Here is a 19,944-nt window from a genome sequence, read left to right on the forward strand (position 1 = left end):
CATTTTAGTAATTTCCTATTGATGGGGTGTGGTTAGTGTCACCTCATCATTTTTAGGGTGCATTTCCCATTTTACCCCTCACCATTTTTTTAAATTATTTTACAATTTTTATATTTTTAATAACTTTTAACTATTTTTCAATTTTTATTTTTTTAACTATTTTTCAATTTTTCACCCAAATTTAGTTGCTTCTACATTGCCTTTAAGGGAGATTAAGATATGGTTTGACCCGATTTTTTTTTTACTTCACTACATTATTAAGGAAAAGTAGATCAAACACAATATCAATTAAGTACTTACTAGAAAGAGAATTTTTTTTAATGTATAAAATTGAATGGAATGAGCTTTTGTCAAAAGTTGTTGAATGCTACTTTAAAAAACTATTTCTCGACAATATATTTCACAAGCACCTCTTTTCAACTCACACTGTGAACCTTTTCTTTTATTTTTTAATATTATATTTCAATATGTTTTCTTTTCATTTAACTTTTTTTTTTGTTTGAACCTTCCATTTAATTTTATTATCTTTTTTTCAAAAGAATTTTATTATCTTTTTATCACTTATATATTTAATTTCAATATTGTTTAATCATCACAACCTCACATATTTTTATTCACGCTATCATTTAATGATACAAAATATTTTTATTTACTTTAATCCTAGACTAAATTATCTTCACTCACTGATGCTTCTTTGCTTGATTTCATTTGATGTAAATATGGGTATCAATCATTTTTTGATAACTCTATAACAACAACACTCTTTTTTATAATTTTGGATAATATGTAAATTCACACATCATTGGTTCCAATTGTTTTCATCTTAAATATTATGTCAATTCCTAATCATAGACTGATTATATGCTCACTTAATCAGCTCATACATATTTTATGATGAATCACAATGTTCCGTCGTTTTAACATCTCTTCTTTCGAAGAATTTTTTTTATTGAACCCGTGCGAAGCATGGGTTTGTAACTAATTTTAAAATAAAAAGGTTGTTCACATTATGGTCAAAAATTTAACAATAAAAAAATTAAACAACCTAAACAATCAAGTTGTTGACATTTAACCGAGCCCTAATTTTTTTTATTTTCTTTGGGAGTCTAGCCTGATATGTGCATGTGCGCACACAAATCTATATCATTATATAAACTACTTTATGGTCGATTTTTTTTAGTGGCAAACGCACACATTTTAAATATAGATTGTTTGGAGTTCGAACCTCAACCTTTATATATATTATACATTTGTACTTACCACCTGAGCTAAGTTCAAGGGGATACTCCTTCGGTTTATTTCTCAGGGTCCTCTGAAAATAGTATATTCAAAATAAGTTGGTGGATTTTTGGTGTTTTTTTTTTACTATTATACTTTCATTTTAACGAATCAATAAATTTATATTTTTTTGCACACTCTTTCTATCAAAACAACAATCAAATAGAAATATAAAAGAAGGTGCAGCCCGTCCTGTGTTTGTGTCGCTTGGTGCCTCCTTCTCTGTATATTATTTCAAACTTTTTCTAGTTATCTAATATATATGGATAATGGTTCACTCTATATGGATAATGATTAAGAGCACGACATAATTTTTCGTGCATGTTGCACGACGACATATTTTCTCTTTTATTTTAGAGTTAAATATGTTTTTAATCCCTGTAAATATATCAACTTTTCGTTTTAGTCCCTCTAAAAATTTTCTTCAACTTTTAGTCCCTATAAATTTTTTTAATTTTCACTTTTGGTCCCTCTTTTAAAGTAAACTCATATGTAGAATTCATATTTTTTAATAAAATTTTCCAGAAAAATTCAAAATATTATAAGAATCACTACAATTTTTTTTTAGAATTTTTTAACAAAAAATGAATTTAATATGAATTTATATATTTTTTACGGTTAAAAATTCATATTTAATTTGTACTTTGTTAAAAAATTCTAATTTTTTTTAAAAATGTTTTTTAGAATATTTTACACATTTCTGCACAATTTTATTAAAAAATAAAAAAAATAAATTAAAAATAGGGACCAAAAGTAGTGATTGAAAATTTTATAGGGACTAAAAATTGAAGGAAAATTTTAGAGGGACTAAAACGAAAAACTGACATATTTATAGGGACCAAAAACATATTTAACCCTTAATTTTATGACAGTGTTGTGCTAGTGTTATACCAACATATATATATATATATATATATATATATCTTTGTGAAGTTGTGAAAGTGTTGTGCCAGTCCATGCATATCAATCAATCCTATGATATAATATATGTTTATATAAACTTTCTGCTAGTTTTGACTCAAATGCCAAAAATTCCACTTTTCACTAAGAGGTGAGCCATGTACCTCTATCTAAGGACTAAGTGTTGTTTTATTCATTTAAGATATAAAAAGCAAAAGCACATTTATGATGGAATTGGAAGCAAATTAAGAAAAAAAAACATTGTCGTGCACCTTTCGTGTAATTATAGGGTCGTGCCATATAGCACCACTCAATATATATATTTTGCCATTAAAAAAAAAATAGAAACACAAAATCTATATTCTAACGACATGAAGGAAAAAAAAAACTAAGGGAGTATTAAATTAGATGGTAGCGTTAAAATAACGTGTTGGATCCTTTTTTGACGCAAGCGTGTTGGATCCTAATTTCAAGTTCATGAATATTTTTTTGTACTAAAAGAGTTGTTTACATTATGGTCAGAAATATAACATAAAAAATTAAACACCTTAAACAATCAACGTTTTTTATTGACAACCTAAACAATTAACTTGTTGTCATTGAAGTAAGGAAAATGCTAGATATCAAGAATGATTTATCAAGAAATATTTAAGAATGACATGATATAATAATCACCCTTAGATTTCAGTCTCATTTATTCCTTTCATAAAAAAATAAAAAAATAAATACATAACACCCACCACCCCATGATTTCCGGCCCGACAGAGATTTTATTGGCTAACATTAATTTTAGTACAATTTCTTGATAAAATCTAAGGATGATTATTCTGCCATGTCATTCTTGAATTTTTCTTAAGAAAATCTTTCATGATATATAGCATTGCTCTTAATGTAATATATATTTTTTAGGGGAATATCATATGTAAACTCTGTTGGAACAGAATGTATTTCACAAAAAAAACTTTAATAAATTTTGATGATAACAAGATATTAAAAATTGTCAATTGGTTATTGCTAATAATTGTTCAAGTGTACAGGACCATAGGCAAAGTTAATCAATTTCAATAGGTCTTGGAAGAACAATAGAAAGCAAAAGAATCTAAAGCATCTGAAGAAAACTGCGTCTGAAGCTATGAAGTTTTTCTGAAGTCTCAAGTGCCTCTGAAGTAATGACGTCATCAGAAGCAGAAGTCATCAGAAGCTATATCATCACCAGAATCTACAGTTGATCAGAAGATTCAACCTGAAGACTCTAAGAGTTGTCTCCTGGATTTAAACCCGTCTAAGAGAGCGAAAGAGAAAGAGGGAGGTGCCAACGTTCATTTGAAAAGCACTGGGTGTTTGTCCTTCATTGAAGAGTTGACAAAGTACAAGTGTACAACCACTACCTCCACTACTCTGTTTGTGTCTACGCTACAAGACAAGACAACAGCTTTGCCTGCAGAAATGTTCCTTCAAGATAGGAATGGATTTGAACTTGATCCTTCATAGGACTACACCCAAATCAGGCAAAAGATTATTGGTGGATGATCAAAGGAACTCAACGACTCTTTAGACGTGCTAAAAATCTCAACGTCTCTCTATTCACCTCTATATAAAGGAGTGAAGACTTGAAGATTGGTAGAGACATCAACACAAGTTAAAAGCGCCAAAACTCTGCCAAATTTGATTCTAAAAAGCAATTTGAATTTCTGCTCTGATTTGATGTATCTTAGAAATTCTTAAGTCTAGAGTTTTTATTGCATTGTATTGTAAACACCACTGATTGTATATCAAGTGTTCAAAGTCAAACAATTTTCTGTGTAATTATGTTTGATTAGAAGTCTCTCGATCGCCTGCGTGCTTGAGCATTAGAAGACTCTTGCTTTAGTGCTTGAGCATTGGAAGTCTCTCGCCTGCGTGCTTGAGCATTTGAGAAGTCTCATACTAGAGAGTATTGAGCATTTGTAATCTGTGTGATTATTTCTTAGTGGAAATCTCCTTGGAAGTGCAAGGGGGACTGGACTACTTCCGGTTTGTGGAAGGAACCAGTATAATTGCTTGTGTCTCTCTTTCTTTTCTCTGCTCTGTTTTTATTCCGCTGCATATCTGATGCTGAACATCACATCAGAAGCATTCCTAACCAGCTTCTGAAGTGATACCAGAAGAAGAATTTTTAGAGAAAAAGAAAACACAATTCAACCCCCCTTCTTATGTTTTTCTCACCTTCACACTCCTTAAAAAAACAGAAATGATAATTAAACACATATTTTTAGACACAATACAGACATCATAAGTAATTTGGACTTTTTAATATTAAAGCAGGGGCATTGCCTAAATGCCTAAATTAAGAAACATAAGTAGAATATATTTATTGGAAAAATCTATACTAATTAATCTCTAAAAAAATATGTGTAGATGTTATTGAAACAAATCATGCTTATCTTTTTTAATTACACAACATTATTGCAAATAATATAATAAAATTGGAATAATGAAACCAAAATTTCATATTTCATATTTTTAAGATAATGTTGTTCCTATTGTAGTGGGGTATTTTATGGAGATTTATCTATTTAATTTAATTAATTTATTAAAATTTTGTTATAAAAAATTAAATCTATACTATATATATATATATATATATATATATATATATATATATATATATATATATATATATATAAAGAAAACTATCCTTTCATATCCTTTGGGCTAGATTTTTCTATCAAAAAATGTCCTTGATTTATAAATAACACATGTAACAAATAGATAAAAATAAATTTAAATATATTAAAATAAAAGTGTAACAAACACAAATGTCCAGTTTGTTCTTTTATCATTTAAAAAGTGTAACAAACTAGATGATTGTATCTATATTTACTTTTTCATCATCTCAATTATATCCTTAAACAACAACTTTTTTATAATAAAGATTGTTGTTGGTGTCATTAAAAAAAAAATTAGATTTTTTTTTTTTATATTGTTGGTTTCATTGAAATAGATAATCATGGTTAGTTTGATTTTTTATAATTTGAAAACAAAAAACAATTACATTTTTACTTTTAATCGAAATTAAAATTTCATAAAACAACACCGTTCGTAATTTTCAAACGTTAACGTAATAAAAATAGCGGAAAAATGGGGACAGAGTGCCCGTCTTTTCGCTAGTAGTAAATAAGATACTTTTAAATGAAGGATAAAATTGAAAAGGAAAAAGTTCAGCACAACACGTCTATTTTTTTTTATATGTAGCATATATAATTAAGTATTGAAAAAAAGATTGATTATTGCGAATTGATTAAATGAAGAAAAAATGATTAAAACATAATACACTTTATCCGATCATCCTTTTTCTCACGATTTTTTTTTTGTTAACCCTCCGTTTTTTGGTGGAACAACCACTTGAACTCAATTGCTTCTAAATCTTATTAATCATAACAAAATTGTAAATTTGACCTTAGTGCTAATCGATGTGGTATAATAAACTATTACAAACTTGAACTAATTTTGACAAAAAGAGGGAGTTATAATAAAAGAAAGACTGATTACCATTTACCAAGTCAACGCAAGGCTTAATTTGAAATCATGCTAAATTGCTAATAAAAAGGATCCTATCTGATTGATACTTGAGCTTGATGACTGCAGCTATAATTCAAAGTCAGTTCTGTTTGGTTTTTCTTTAACTTCATAACTCCAAAATGAAAAATTGTGAATCTAGTAGTAGCATAAGTTTATTAGTTTTTCTCACATTTTTGGTTATTTCAGAACCGAGGGGGGTAGGTTCAAGTTCAAGCATAATTCCAAAACCAATTTCAAACAAGTATTACTATCCTACATGTCCTGTGGCATTTTCACATCCTAGTTCTAACTCTATTCCAGAGATAAAACATGATGTCTTTGTTAGCTTCAGGGGTGAGGATACCCGCAGAAATTTCCTTAGCCATGTCCTTGTGGCTTTTTCGCGAAAGCAAATAAATGTATTTTCTGACAAGAAACTTGAAGAAGGAGATGAAATATCACCAAAACTTAATGAAGCAATTGAAAAATCATTCATTCATTTGGTCATATTCTCTCCAAACTTTTCATATTCACATTGGTGTTTGGATGAGCTTGTGAAAATAGTTGATTGCAGAGCAAAATATGATAGGATTCTATTGCCAGTTTTCTACCAAGTAGATCCTACAGAAGTACGACATCAAACTGGTGCTTATAAAGATGCTTTTGTTCAACTTGGACAAAATTTTAGTTCCGACAAGGTGGAAAAGTGGAGACATGCTTTGACAAAATCTGCCAATATTTCTGGATTTCATTCAATACATTTTCCGTAAGTCTTCTTTTTTTAATTCATAACATATAAATTTTTAGATCATTTGGACACTTACACTTTTAATAGCTCTTTTTTTTTTTTACACTTCATTTCATCAAATACTAGAATAGCAACAGGATTGAGACCTTCCCCATTCACTTCTAATGACTCTTTGTAAACGGAAAATTAAACAACAATTGAAAGTTTTCGTTAAGTAGATCAAATCTATATATATTAATAGAATTTCAAAAACTATATGATATTTTATTCCATCATCTTATTTTAACGTACAATATGCTATTTAAAACATATGTAAACATATACCAACAACCATCTAAACTGTTTGAAGTTTTGTATGCGATCAACTATATTCCAATAAATATTTAAATTGTTTGAAGCTTTGTATACATGATCATCAATAGTATAATATAAGTTGATTCAATTGATGGATTGATTTGATTCGCTTTTTGTAAAGAGTTATTGAAAGTTATTGATCTATTACACTATTTGATTCGCCTTTTGTCGAACCTAACGGCGACTGTACATGGCGACTGTACATGTCATATACGTAACGCACGTTATTGTCTTCTTTTGTTTGTTTGAAAAACAAAAAATAGATTTCATTAAATATATCAAGAAAGATTTTCTCAAGAAAAATTCAAGAATGATATGGCAGAATAATCACCCTTAGATTTTATCAAGAAATTGTACCGAAATTAATGTTAGCCAATAAAATCTATGTCGGGCCGGAAATCATGGGGTGGTGGGTGTTATGTATTTTTTTTTTTTTATGAAAGGAATAAATGAGACTGAAATCTAAGGGCGATTATTGTGACTTGTCATTCTTGAATCTTTCTTGATAAATCATTGTTGATATCTAGCATTTTCCTTTCATTAAATATGCAATTTCCTAATTAAACTTTGATTTATTTTATGGATGATTAATACTAAGATTTCAACATTAAAGATGTCATTTTGTCAAAAAAAAATAAAAAAATACTCCCTCTATCCCAAATTATAAGCAAAAAAACAAAAATCACATTTATTAAGAAAACTAAAACATAAAAATTTGGAGTATAGTTTTTTGTGTTTTCTTTGAAAAAAGTTTTATAGGAAGATATAAAAATAATTTTCATTGGCTATTGGTTATGGAAAAAATGAAAGAAAGAGAAAATTGAATGTAATTTGCATTTAATTTTATGAGAATAACAAAAAAAAATCTTGAAAAAGATAAAAGTTTGTCTTTTTTGCTTATATTTTGGGACAAAGAAAATGTGTTTTTTTTTGCTTATATTATGGGACGGAGTGAGTATATATTTAAGATGTCATTATTGCTCAAAACTGAAGTCTTCTGGGACCATAAACGGAAGTCAAAGGTTTGAAGAAGTATGCTCCTTGTAGACTTGGAGGTTCAAATTTAAACTGATCCAAAATTAAAACTGCAAATGGAGCAAAAAAAAAACCGAAAACCACACAAAACTAAATGTTATTGGATGTTTTTAATCTTAATAACAAAGCTAAAGATACTTGAATGGATAAATGCATAAATAATGTTTTTTACAAAATTCTTCTTTATAATTTTACATTCAAAGGATGGTATTGTTTAAATAAATATGAATTTGATTGAAGCTTATACATTTTCTCTTTTCTTTGTTGTGCAGGGATGATGCTAAGCTTGTAGAAAAAACAGTTGAAAGTGTGTTGATGAAGTTGAAACAAGTTGAAGGTAAGTTAAAAGGACTTGTAGGAATTGAAAAGCAAATTTCACTTATAGAATCATCGTTACATTTAGAGTTACAAGATGTTCGTGTTCTTCGAATTTGGGGTAGGGCTGGTATTGGTAAAACAACTCTTGCTGAAGAAGTTTACCGTAGACTACATTCTAAATACGACAGTTTTTGTTTCATGGCTAATGTAAGAGAAGAATCAGAAAGATCTGGCACAAACAATTTGTCATTAAGAAAAAAGCTTTTATCCACTCTGTTAGAGGAAGAAAATACGAAAGATGATCTGATAAATGAATTACAACCTTTATTTAATAAAAGGCTTCGCCGCATGAAGGTTCTTATTGTTCTTGATGATGTCAAAGATGCAGAGCAATTAGAAGTTTTGGTTGGAACACTTGATTGGTTTGGACCAGGAAGTCGAATCATAATAACTACGGGAGTTACGGAAGTACTTGTTGGAAAAACAAATGATACATACAAGGTTCAACCATTGGACTCTGTTGAATCACTTCTGCTTTTCAATTTGCATGCCTTTGCTAAACATAAGCATAATGAAATGGAGTACCGTGAGCTATCGGAGAGGATGGTCGATCTTGCTGAAGGTGTTCCACAAGTTCTTACAACTTTAGGTAAGTATCTTTGTGGGAAAGATAAAGCCATATGGGAAAGCCTAGCAAGGAATATCAAAATAGGGCAGACTAGAACTGTCCATGATGTATCTAGATTGATGTACACTAATCTTGATTATCATGAAAAGAATATATTTTTGGATATTGCTTGCTTTTTTGACGGAATGAAGATGAAACTTGACATCATAAAACTTCTATTGAAAGATCCCCATTATTCGGTGAGCAATAAATTAGACAAGCTAAAAAACGAAGGTCTTGTAACTATTTCTCAACAAAGTATTGTATCAATGGATGACATAACACAAGAAACTGCTTGGGAGATTGTTCGCAATGAATCTTTTGAAGAACCTGGAAATCGAAGCCGGCTCTCGGATCCTAATGACATTTATAATGTATTAAAAGATGACAAGGTAATTATTTTTCATTGAAGATTTGCTTATATTTGTTTTGTTTTGTATTGTTGGAAACGTTGCTTATATTGATCGATGTTTGAAATTGTTTTACTACTGTTTTAGCAGGGAGGTGAGTCCATCAGAAGTATGGCAATCAGATTATCTGAAATTAAGGAGCTGCAGTTAAGCCCTCAAGTATTTGCCAAGACGAGCAAATTGAAATTTTTGGATATTTACACCAAGAGGTCTCAAAATGAAGGGAGTTTGTCTCTTCCTGGAGGGCTTGAGTTCTTGCCTAATGAATTGAGATATCTTCGTTGGGAGTACTACCCTTTGAAATCCTTGCCATCCATGTTTTCTGCTGAAAACCTTATTACATTGTGCTTGCCATATAGCCGATTGAATAAACTTTGGCATGGAGAGAAGGTAAGTAATAAATATATTTTTAGTCTAGGCACTTTTGGTTCCCAAAAAATTTGTCACATTTTGATCCTTAATTAATTTTATTTTTTTTATAGAATATTTTGATCCTTTATATCTAACAATATGTCGTTGGTCAGAGAGCCTGTGTAAAAGCTATTAAATTTTAGTTGCAAGTTTTTTTTTCTTTTTTTGGGACCAAGGTTGTAAGTTAAATGTGGTTGAATGGTTGAAAGAAATGATTTCTACCTCCAAGATTCAGTAGCTTTTTCATATGCTCTCTGACTGGCGTAGTTGGCTATAAACAAAGACTAAAGTTGACTCATATTTAGAAATAAAGGACCAATATGAGACCAAAAATGATATTTCGAACGACTAAAAACATATTTAAACTATATATATTCCAGCATTAGCATGCAATTAAATTTAGATTCAATTGGTTCACATGTTTTGTGTTGGCTAATTCTAAATGGAACAGGATCTTGTGAATTTGAATGACCTTATACTCCATTCATCCACACTTTTAACAGAGCTACCAGATCTTTCAAAGGCCACAAGTCTTGCAGTAATGGACCTCCAATTCTGTGTAGGGTTGACTAGTGTCCATCCATCTGTTTTCTCTCTGAAAAAGCTTAAGAAACTGGATCTGAGTGGATGCATTTCCCTTACAAGCCTTCAAAGCAATACCCAATTAATCTCCCTTAGTGATCTCTCCCTCTACAATTGTACATCACTGAAGGAATTCTCAGTGACCTCAAAGAATATGAAGAAATTGAATTTAGAACGCACGAGTATCAAACAAGTGCCCTCATCAATTGGACTTCAAACCAAACTTGAAAAGTTACATCTAGGACACACTCACATTGAGAGCTTGCCTAAAAGCATCAAGAACCTTACAAGGCTGAGACATCTAGACTTACACCATTGCAGAAAGCTTCAAACATTACCAGAGCTTCCTCCGTCGATTGAAACACTAGATGCTGGTGGTTGTGTGTCACTAGAGAATGTAGAGTTCCGTTCAACTGCTAGTGAACAACTTCAGGAAAAGAGGAAAAGGGTTACCTTCTGGAATTGCCTTAAAATAAACGAGCCTTCTCTCAAGGCTATTGAGTTGAATGCTAAAATCAACATGATGAACTTTTCACACCAACATATATCCACATGCGACCTTGATCATGATCACGATCGCAACCAAGGCATGTACGTGTATCCAGGTAGCGAAATTCCTGAGTGGTTGGAATACAGTGCAAGTGCAACTAGACATGATTACATAGCCATTGATCTTTCTTCTTCTCCTTATTTCTCAAAGTTGGGATTCATTTTTGGCTTCATCATTCCTACCATCTCGTCTGAGGGTTCAATTCTGAAATTTAAAATCAGTGATGGTGAAGATGAAGGTATCAAAGTGTATTTGGACAGACCACATCATGGAATTGAATCAGATCATGTGTATCTACTGTATGACCCAAGATGTTCTCATTACCTGGCTAGGCGAGTCAATAATCAGTTGAAGATTAAAATTCAGGTCAGCGCATTCTCAAGAACACTGACATCACGTTATATGCCAGTGCAGTTAAGAGGTTTTGGAGTTAGCCTAGTAACACCTTCCGATTATGACAAGTTTAAACAGAAATTGGAGTTTGGTGATGGCAGTGTTGTTCCAGAAAATAGTATGTGTTCGGTGGAAGAGAGATCAATGCTTCTATGAATTAAAAACAGTTCAGTTATTTCTGTTGCCTGTTTTACTTGCATGCTTTAAATGTGTTAAGGTAAATTGGAACATGAATTTGATTGAATAATAGCCCTTGTGGCAGCTTGTATTGCTATGAAGTAAGTTTATGTGGCTTTTGTAAACTTTTTTTCCATCCTTATTGTTTTGTCTCAGAATTCAGAAAATTTCTAGAGATGCATGACTCGTTTATCAGTAGTCAGTATACATCAATTTCTAAAAAGTATGAGGCACCGTGTTGTATTAGTGGTTTTTGCAAAAAAATATATACCCACCTACCTCAATATAACTTCCTAACTTAGTTGGTTTATCCTTCAGCAGTAACTTATTTCACAATCAACGACAATACGACCCTGTTTGGATAAACAACTTAATTAAGCATTTACAGCATAAACATTTATCATATAAGTGCTTATGCATAAGCTACTGTTATAACAAAAGATAAAATAAAGTAAAATTGTTTTCATATAAGGTATAAGCTAGTATTTTCATAAACTATCATAGAGAGCTTATTTGAATATATCTACTAGTAGATATATTCAAATAGTAGATATATTCAAATAAGTCAATCTAAATAGAATCATATCTACACGGAGGTTATGAATACACCACAATAGCCTATTATTGAAATTTGGAGGAAATTATTGACAAGGAAGATATGAAAAAAGTTATAACTTAGTGTACGAGACTGTATAGCTTAATATCATACAGTGTAGAAATACCCACCTTCTTTTTTGGCATAACTAAGGTCTTATGTAGGAAATTCATACTATGGCATATGCCAAACCTACTTGATAGTTGGAATTGGTTGTTGGACACCTTTCCTAAGTCCTTGTAGGCTTCCATCAGCGTTTTTTAAGGCCATAAGGTATAAAACTACATCTCTAATGACCATGGCAGTACCATAGGTCAAAGTTCCACGTTTATATGACGGAGTTTTGGCCATCGGCAATTGACAACTTTACATATGATCTTATCTTCACACTGTCAGTTCAGTTAATTTGAGTCAAATATCTCAGTTGCTACGAGATCCTCATGATGATGCATATTTATTAATCAAAGAGAGATTTTACTGTGCCTTATCTTGTTGTTTGTGATCGCCATAGATCCCAAGTTACCTCACCTTCATAGACTTTGACATGTTTGGCGTTCGTGTATAATGTGCAGGCTCAACTTCTACTAGTATAGTTAAATCGTTCTGCAACATATACCATTGAAGCTTCACTCTCTGGAGGCGATATTATCTTTACGGATGATGTTAGCTTTGAGGTCTTTCTGGATCATTTATTTGTACAGAGGACATGATGAAATGAAAACATGACTAAGTTGAGGATACTCCTGCGAAATCTTCCGGAAGACATCGAAGATAGCACATGTTTTGGCTAACTAATGTGCATACTCAATTGTATATAGATATAAACTAATATTATTGCAAGGACTTTTCTTGACAAAATTATTGCAAAGACTTTTTTTTTTTTTTTTTTTTTACGTTAAAGACAATTTCATTAATGAAAATCTGGCAACAAATCAAATGCCAGAAATACAAGGCCTGAGTTTCTTCGATCCATATGCAATCTGAATTCTTAAGAGCATATTTAGCTAAATTATTGCAAAGACTTAGTCCACGCAAATAGTAATTTTTGTTTTTTTCATTGTGGAAAAATAGAAGATAAAAGATGAGAAGTCATCACAGAGTAAGTTTTCCTGACAATTATTGCAAAGACTTCATCCACCAAAGTCTTATTAAATACTTTAATAAAAAAAAAAGTAGTAAACGTTATGGTCAGAAATATAAGATGATTTAAACAACTTCTTAAACAATTACACCTAATATTTGTCCCCATTACATACAGTTCATATGTATACACAGAAAATAATATTAAATTAATCTTGTTAAATATTGACAAAGTAAGTATTCAATTCAATCATGAGACAAAACTAGCTTCAAAACTTCATTATTTATAACAAAAGAGTAGTAAACATTATGGTCACAAGATAGCAACATACCTGTAATATTGACAGTATCAAGTCATTACTCATTAGGCAATTATAATATACAGTCCAATATCAAGTAGTAAACTTCGTTGCCTTTTTCTTCCTACTATTCTTTTCATTTTGCAGATATCTTGAGGCTCCCTCCAAAATGAAAATTTGTGAATCCAGTAGTAGCATAAGTTTGTTTCTTTATCTCACTCTCTTGCTTATTTTAAAACCGAGGGGTGTAGTTCCAAATCCAATTTCAAACAAGATATTTTCTCCTTCTACTTCTATCCCTGCACCTCAGATAAAATATGATGTCTTTGTTAGCTTTAGAGGTAGTGACATTCGCAAAAATTTCCTTAGCCATGTCCTCGACGCTTTGTCGCGAAAGGGAATCATTGTTTTTTCTGACAAAAAGCTAATAACAGGAGACGAATTATCAGCAATTCAAAGAGCAATTGAAAAATCATTGATTTCATTGGTCATATTTTCTCCAAACTTTGCATCTTCACATTGGTGTTTGGACGAGCTTGTGAAAATAGTCGAGTGCAGAGCAAATTATGGTAGGGTTCTAATGCCAGTTTTCTACCAAGTATATCCCTCAGATGTACGGCATCAAAATGGGACTTATAGAGATGCTTTTGCTCAACATGAACAAAAGTATAGTTCCTACAAGGTGCTAAGCTGGAGATCTGCTTTGAAGCAATCTGCTAATATGTCTGGATTTGATTCATCACTTTTTTCGTAAGTGTCCTTTCACAAATAAATTTTCATATGTTATCACTATTTATTTATTTCATATCCACTACATGTATGTTATAGTAAAGTGAGGACAGAGTCCACTAAATATTTTAATTTTGTACTTTGCCCATACAACACGCAGAACAAAACACTAAATTGGATTTATGTGGTAAATGTATTTTACAGATGGATAGTGTGGTCTTAAGTGCCTTATGATGTCGGTGACCAAGTCTATAATGCCGCAATGTATATACAAAGGGACCTAGTGTTGTGGCAGTGTGATTATTGAGAGCAACATTAGATGAAACTGAATTAATATATGGACTATAACTTGTTTTGGGATTAGCAGTTATGAGTAAAAGCAGGTCGATATTTATATGAATAGAATCCCTTTAACTGATTCGTGCTTAGTCTAGCTTGTTAGTTACAATGTAAACAATCTAAATAACAGTTTGAGAACTGTTATTCCATAGGCTATACATAGTAGGGTACAATAGGATATTTATGTACTCTAATAAAACCCTAACTTGAGCCTATAGAAGGGGATAGATATTGATTGTAAACCAAACAAGCAAAGCAAGAAACTAAAGCATTCTCTCAAGCAATAGATGTTACCCTTCTCTCAAATATTCTATCTACCTCAATTCCCCTTAAAAGCTTAACATAACTTTCTCCATTCAACAAAGTGGAACAAGAGCTTAGGTTTCTATAAGAAATCCTTCTACAAAAACAGCGAGCAATGGAATGACATTTTTCCAAGTTCCATTTCTAAAGGAGAGCACCTACGATAATTCGAGTACCAAAATGAAGGCTCTTCTCGAGGAACATGGTGTTTAGGTGATTGTTGTAAAAGGCTATAAGGAATCACAAGATGAAGATTCACCAACTCAAACACAAAAATATTTTGAAGGATTCAAGAAAGAGAGGCAAGAAAGCTCCCTTCCTCTTCTACCAAGCATTGTATGAAGATGAGTTTGAGAAACATAGAAAAACCTCAAATGAGAGATTATTAGTAGTTAATCATATACATAAATTAATATTTAATAGTCAAGTTTGGAGTAACTCTTACTCTAAAGAGTTATTATTCAAGTTGTGAATATTAGTCATGTCGCGGTATCCATGTTGTGTCATGTGTCAAAGTTTGTGCTCCATAGGATTTGAGTATTCCTTTTTTTCTGAAATGTAGGTATAAAAGCAAGTACTATAGTACATGTATCCTACTCATTTTGTTGGAACTCAAATCATACTCATTGTCATCCCTAGTTGTAATAGTAAATCTTAGTAACAAAGTTGAAGACATTTGAAAGGATAAATACATAAATAATATGTTCTAAAAAATTCTTCTTTGTAATTTTACATTCAAATGTATTGTTAAAATAAATAAAATTTGATTGAAATTTACACATTTTCTCTTTACTTTATTGTACAGGGATGATGCTAAGCTTGTTGAAGAAATAGTTCAAAATGTGTTGATCAAGTTGAATCAAGTGGACCAAGGCAAGTCAAAAGGACTTGTAGGAATTGAAAAGAAAATTTCACCTATAGAATCATTGTTACATTTAGAGTCAGAAGATGTTCGTGTCCTTGGAATTTGGGGTATGCCTGGGATTGGTAAAACAACTATTGCTGAAGAAGTATTTCGTAGACTACGTTCTAAGTACGAAAGTTGTTATTTTATGGCTAATGTAAGAGAAGAATCAGAAAGATGTGGAACAAACAGTTTGAGGTTAAGAAAAATTATTTTATCCACCCTATTAAAGGAAGAAAATTTGAAAGATGAACTGATAAATGGGTTACCTCCTTTGGTTAAGAAAAGGCTTCACCGTATGAAGGTTCTTATTGTTCTTGACGATATCAAAGATGCAGAGCAACTAGAAGTTTTGATTGGAACAGTTGATTGGTTAGGACCAAGAAGTAGAATCATCATAACTACTAGAGATAAGCAAGTACTTGCTGGAAAAGTTGATGATATATACGAGGTTGAGCCATTGGACTCTGCTGAATCTTTTCAGCTTTTCAATTTGCACGCCTTTACTAAACATGAGCATCTCGAAATGGAGTACTATGAGCTATCAAAGAAGATGGTCGATTATACCGCAGGTGTTCCACTAGTTCTTAAAGCTTTAGCTAACCTTCTTTGTGGGAAAGATAAGGACATATGGGAAAGCCAGGCAAAGATTCTGAAAATAGAGCAGATTGAAAATGTCCATGTTGTATTTAGATTGATATACACTAATCTTGATTCTCATGAAAAGAATATATTATTGGATATTGCCTGCTTTTTTGATGGATTGAAGTTGAAACTTGACCTCATAAAACTTCTATTGAAAGATCGCCATTATTCGGTAAGCACTAAATTAGACAGGCTAAAAGATAAAGCTCTTGTAACTATTTCTCAACAAAGTATAGTATCAATGCATGACATTATACAAGAAACAGCTTGGGAAATTGTTCGCCAAGAATCTGTTGAAGAACCTGGAAGCCGAAGCCGACTATTGAATCCCGATGATATTTATCATGTGTTGAAAGATGACAAGGTAAATATTTTTCATAGAAGATTTGATTATTTTTGTTTTGTATTGTTGGAACTGTTGCTTATATTGATTGATGTTTGAAATATTTCTACAACTCTTTTAACAGGGAGGTGAGGCCATCAGAAGTATGGCCATCAGATTATCTGAAATTAAGGAGCTGCACTTAAGCCCTCGTGTATTTGCGAAGATGAGCAAATTGAAATTTTTGGATATTTACACCAACGGATCTCAGAATGAAGGAAGGTTGTCTCTTCCTCGAGGGCTTGAATTTTTGCCTAACGAACTGAGATATCTTCGTTGGGAGTATTACCCTTTGGAATCCTTACCATCCAAGTTTTCTGCAGAAAACCTTGTTAGATTGAGCTTGCCTTATAGCCGATTGAAAAAACTTTGGAATGGAGTGAAGGTAAGTAATATATATAGTCTAAAATATATTTTTAGTCTAGTCACTTTTGGTTCCCCAAAAACTTGTCACATTCGGATCCTTTAAATCTAAAAACGTGTAAACTTCAGTCTGTAGCTAACTTGGTGGGTCAAAGAGCCAGTGTAAAACCTATCAAATTTTAGTTCCAAGTTAAATGTGCTTGAATGATTGAAAGCAATTATTTCTATCACCAAAATTCAATTGCTTTTTTATATCCTCTCTGACTCACGTAGTTTGCAGTTCGCTAGAAATAAAGACCAAAGCTTGACACACATTTAGAAATGAAAGACCGATATAGGACTCGAAAAAATTAGGGATTAAAAGCAAAAATGATATTTTTAAGTACCAAAGACATGTTTAAACAATATATATATTCCAGCATAAGCATTCTGTTAATTCAGATTCAATTGGCTCACAAATCTTGTCTTGGTTGGTTCTAAATGTAACAGGATATTGTGAATTTGAATGTCCTTATACTCTCGTCATCCACATTCCTAACAGAACTACCAGACTTTTCAAAGGCCGCAAGTCTTGAAGTTATAAACCTCCGACTCTGTGTAGGGTTGACTAGTGTCCATCCATCTGTTTTGTCTCAAAAAGCTCAAGGAACTGGATCTGAGTGGATGCATTTCCCTTACGAGCCTTCAAAGCAATGACACCCATTTAAGTTCCCTTAGGTATCTCTCCCTCTACAACTGCACATCAGTGAAGGAATTCTCAGTGACCTCAAAACATATGAACATATTGGATTTAGAAGGCACGAGTATCAAAAATCTACCCTCATCAATTGGACTTCAAACCAAACTTGAAAAGTTATATCTAGCGCACACTCACATTCAGAGCTTGCCTAAAAGCATCAGGAATCTTACAAGGCTGAGACATCTGGACTTGCACCTTTGCAGTGAGCTTCAAACTCTACCAGAGCTTGCTCAATCACTAGAAATACTAGATGCTTGTGGTTGTCTATCACTAGAGAATGTAGCGTTCCGTTCAACGGCTAGTGAACAACTTAAGGAAAAGAGGAAAAGGGTTATCTTCTGGAATTGCCTTAAACTAAATGAACCTTCTCTCAAGGCTATTGAGTTGAATGCTCAAATTAACATGATGAGCTTTTCATACCAACATATATCCACATGGGACCGTGACCATGATCACAATCACAATCACAATCACAGCATATATGTATATCCAGGTAGCGAAATTCCAGAGTGGTTGGAATATAGTACAACTACACATGATTACATAACTATTGATCTTTCTTCCGCTCCTTATTTCTCTAAGTTGGGATTCATTTTTGGCTTCATCATTCCAACCAACTCATCAGAGGGTCAGATTGTGAAATTAAAAATAAGTGATGGTCAAGATAAAGGTATCAAAATGTATTTAAGCAGACCACGTCGTGGAATTGAATCAGATCATGTGTATTTAATGTATGACCGAAGATGTTCTCATTACCTAGCTAGCAGAGTGAATGATCAGTCGAAGATTAAAATTCAGGTTAGAGCATCATTAAAAACACCGACATTACAGTATGTGCCAGTGCAGTTAAGAGGGTTTGGGGTTAGCCTAGTAACCCCTTCAAAATATGACAAGTTTAAACAGCAATTGGAATTTCGTGATCGTAGTGTTGTTCCGATTAATATGTGTCCAGTGGAAGAGATATCAAAGTTTCTAGGAATTTAAAATGCTAAATGGTTCAGTTATTTCAATTGCCTGTTTTACTTGTGTTAAGGTAAATTGGAACATGAAATCAGACGTTGGTTGAATAATATCATTTGTGGCAGCTTGTATTGTTATGAAGTAGGCCTATGTGGGTTTTGTTAACTTTTTTACAATCCTTTGCTCCAAAAAAAATAAAAAATAAAATAACTTTTTTACAATCCTTATTGTTTTGTTTCAGAGCTTATAAAAGTTCTAGAGATGCATGCATTCAGTATAAATAAAGCTTTTTTGAAAGGGAGACAACGAATATGTAAATCATTCATTCATGCTTATATAATTATTTGGTTTAATCGGATAAAGGTATTCTTAATATGACATTTAGTACGCAATAAACAACCCTTTGTTTTCAGCATTATCCAAATCCATGTTCAATGGAAATTTGCTCTTTAGCACCAACGCAATTGCTCTTTTATGCAAGTGTCATTGGTTAAGCGGCACTTAAATGTTGTTCACTTAACCAGCAGCAGTTAAGTGCGCTAGCTTCGACACTTTTTAGATTGGTTCAATCACTTTTTTAAATATGTCTAACAAATTTAAAAAATAGCCCGAAAGTCAACTGTCGATCGAAAAAATGGGTGATTCCCTGGTGCAATTTTAGAGGCCTGAAGAGCGATCTTCGTCTTCAATAGTGAGTAAATAGGTGTTACCATGGAAATGAAAACCACAGTGTGATGCCACAGCCCGTACTAGAACCGTCGCTTCTGGTCCTATCATAAGGAGAATCGGAATTTGAATCTTGAAACAATCCTTAGTTAGATTTTAATTATCTCTCCTATCTAACTTTAATTACCATGTTTCTTCTACTGCTTTCATTTTTGTCAGCAAAAGAAGAAGAAAAAAACTAGAAACCTTGAAAAGAAATACAAGTTGAATCTCTCAAAATGGGCAAGATAGGAAATCTGAGACCAAATTAAACATCTTTAAATAAATAGATTGATTAAGACCCTATTTAGCAAAACTACCAATCATTTGTTTAGCTTCACAATAATCATATTGTAAACGAGATGAGTGAGAATTGGGAATTAGTGAGGATAATTAATTCAGTCAAAAAGAAAAAGTGGTGATAAAGTATTGATTCATATATTCAAATAGTAGATACTCACATTGTCATTTTATAATTGTCCCACTACACAATAGTTTTGGGCACACACAAATAATAATAAATTAATGTTGTAAAATG

At 32.0% G+C, this 19,944-nt stretch overlaps 2 protein-coding genes across 4 annotated transcripts; both read left to right on the top strand.

Moving 5' to 3' along the window:
* The first annotated feature begins 5,804 nt into the window (after nucleotides 1–5,804).
* LOC25500544 (disease resistance protein RPV1) lies at nucleotides 5,805–11,488 on the top strand. 3 transcript variants are annotated; one of them, XM_039828475.1, is made up of 5 exons: nucleotides 5,805–6,484; nucleotides 8,128–8,192; nucleotides 8,556–9,232; nucleotides 9,338–9,640; nucleotides 10,113–11,488. In XM_039828475.1, exons 1-5 carry the CDS (start codon nucleotides 5,859–5,861, stop codon nucleotides 11,340–11,342), a joined length of 2,901 nt encoding a protein of 966 aa, XP_039684409.1. In that variant the 5' UTR covers nucleotides 5,805–5,858; the 3' UTR covers nucleotides 11,343–11,488. The 3 variants fall into 3 exon arrangements, with proteins under 3 accessions (XP_039684409.1, XP_024629097.1, XP_013444438.1); XM_024773329.2 differs by having other exon boundaries at nucleotides 5,806–6,484; nucleotides 8,128–9,232; XM_013588984.3 differs by having other exon boundaries at nucleotides 5,806–6,484; nucleotides 8,128–9,232; nucleotides 9,341–9,640.
* A 1,912-nt stretch (nucleotides 11,489–13,400) lies between these two features.
* Nucleotides 13,401–18,838, top strand: LOC11434512 (disease resistance protein RPV1). Its single transcript, XM_024773819.2, has 4 exons — nucleotides 13,401–14,087; nucleotides 15,514–16,621; nucleotides 16,725–17,024; nucleotides 17,492–18,838. The coding sequence occupies exons 1-4, from the start codon at nucleotides 13,507–13,509 to the stop codon at nucleotides 17,696–17,698; spliced, it is 2,196 nt and encodes a 731-aa protein (XP_024629587.1). The 5' UTR covers nucleotides 13,401–13,506; the 3' UTR covers nucleotides 17,699–18,838.
* The last annotated feature ends 1,106 nt before the right edge of the window (nucleotides 18,839–19,944 follow it).

The sequence above is a fragment of the Medicago truncatula genome, chromosome 8 (genome assembly GCF_003473485.1).
Source record: "Medicago truncatula cultivar Jemalong A17 chromosome 8, MtrunA17r5.0-ANR, whole genome shotgun sequence".
Lineage (NCBI taxonomy): Eukaryota > Viridiplantae > Streptophyta > Magnoliopsida > Fabales > Fabaceae > Medicago > Medicago truncatula.

Bases quoted from the DNA above. Each gene is read 5' to 3' on its own strand.
- LOC25500544 (XM_024773329.2), top strand. From the start codon at position 5,859: ATGAAAAATTGTGAATCTAGTAGTAGCATAAGTTTATTAGTTTTTCTC. The intron at 6,485-8,127 runs GTAAGTCTTCTT...TTTGTTGTGCAG, and splicing joins TTTCATTCAATACATTTTCC to GGATGATGCTAAGCTTGTAG. The intron at 9,233-9,337 runs GTAATTATTTTT...CTACTGTTTTAG, and splicing joins ATGTATTAAAAGATGACAAG to CAGGGAGGTGAGTCCATCAG.
- LOC11434512 (XM_024773819.2), top strand. From the start codon at position 13,507: ATGAAAATTTGTGAATCCAGTAGTAGCATAAGTTTGTTTCTTTATCTC. The intron at 14,088-15,513 runs GTAAGTGTCCTT...TTTATTGTACAG, and splicing joins TTTGATTCATCACTTTTTTC to GGATGATGCTAAGCTTGTTG. The intron at 16,622-16,724 runs GTAAATATTTTT...CTCTTTTAACAG, and splicing joins ATGTGTTGAAAGATGACAAG to GGAGGTGAGGCCATCAGAAG.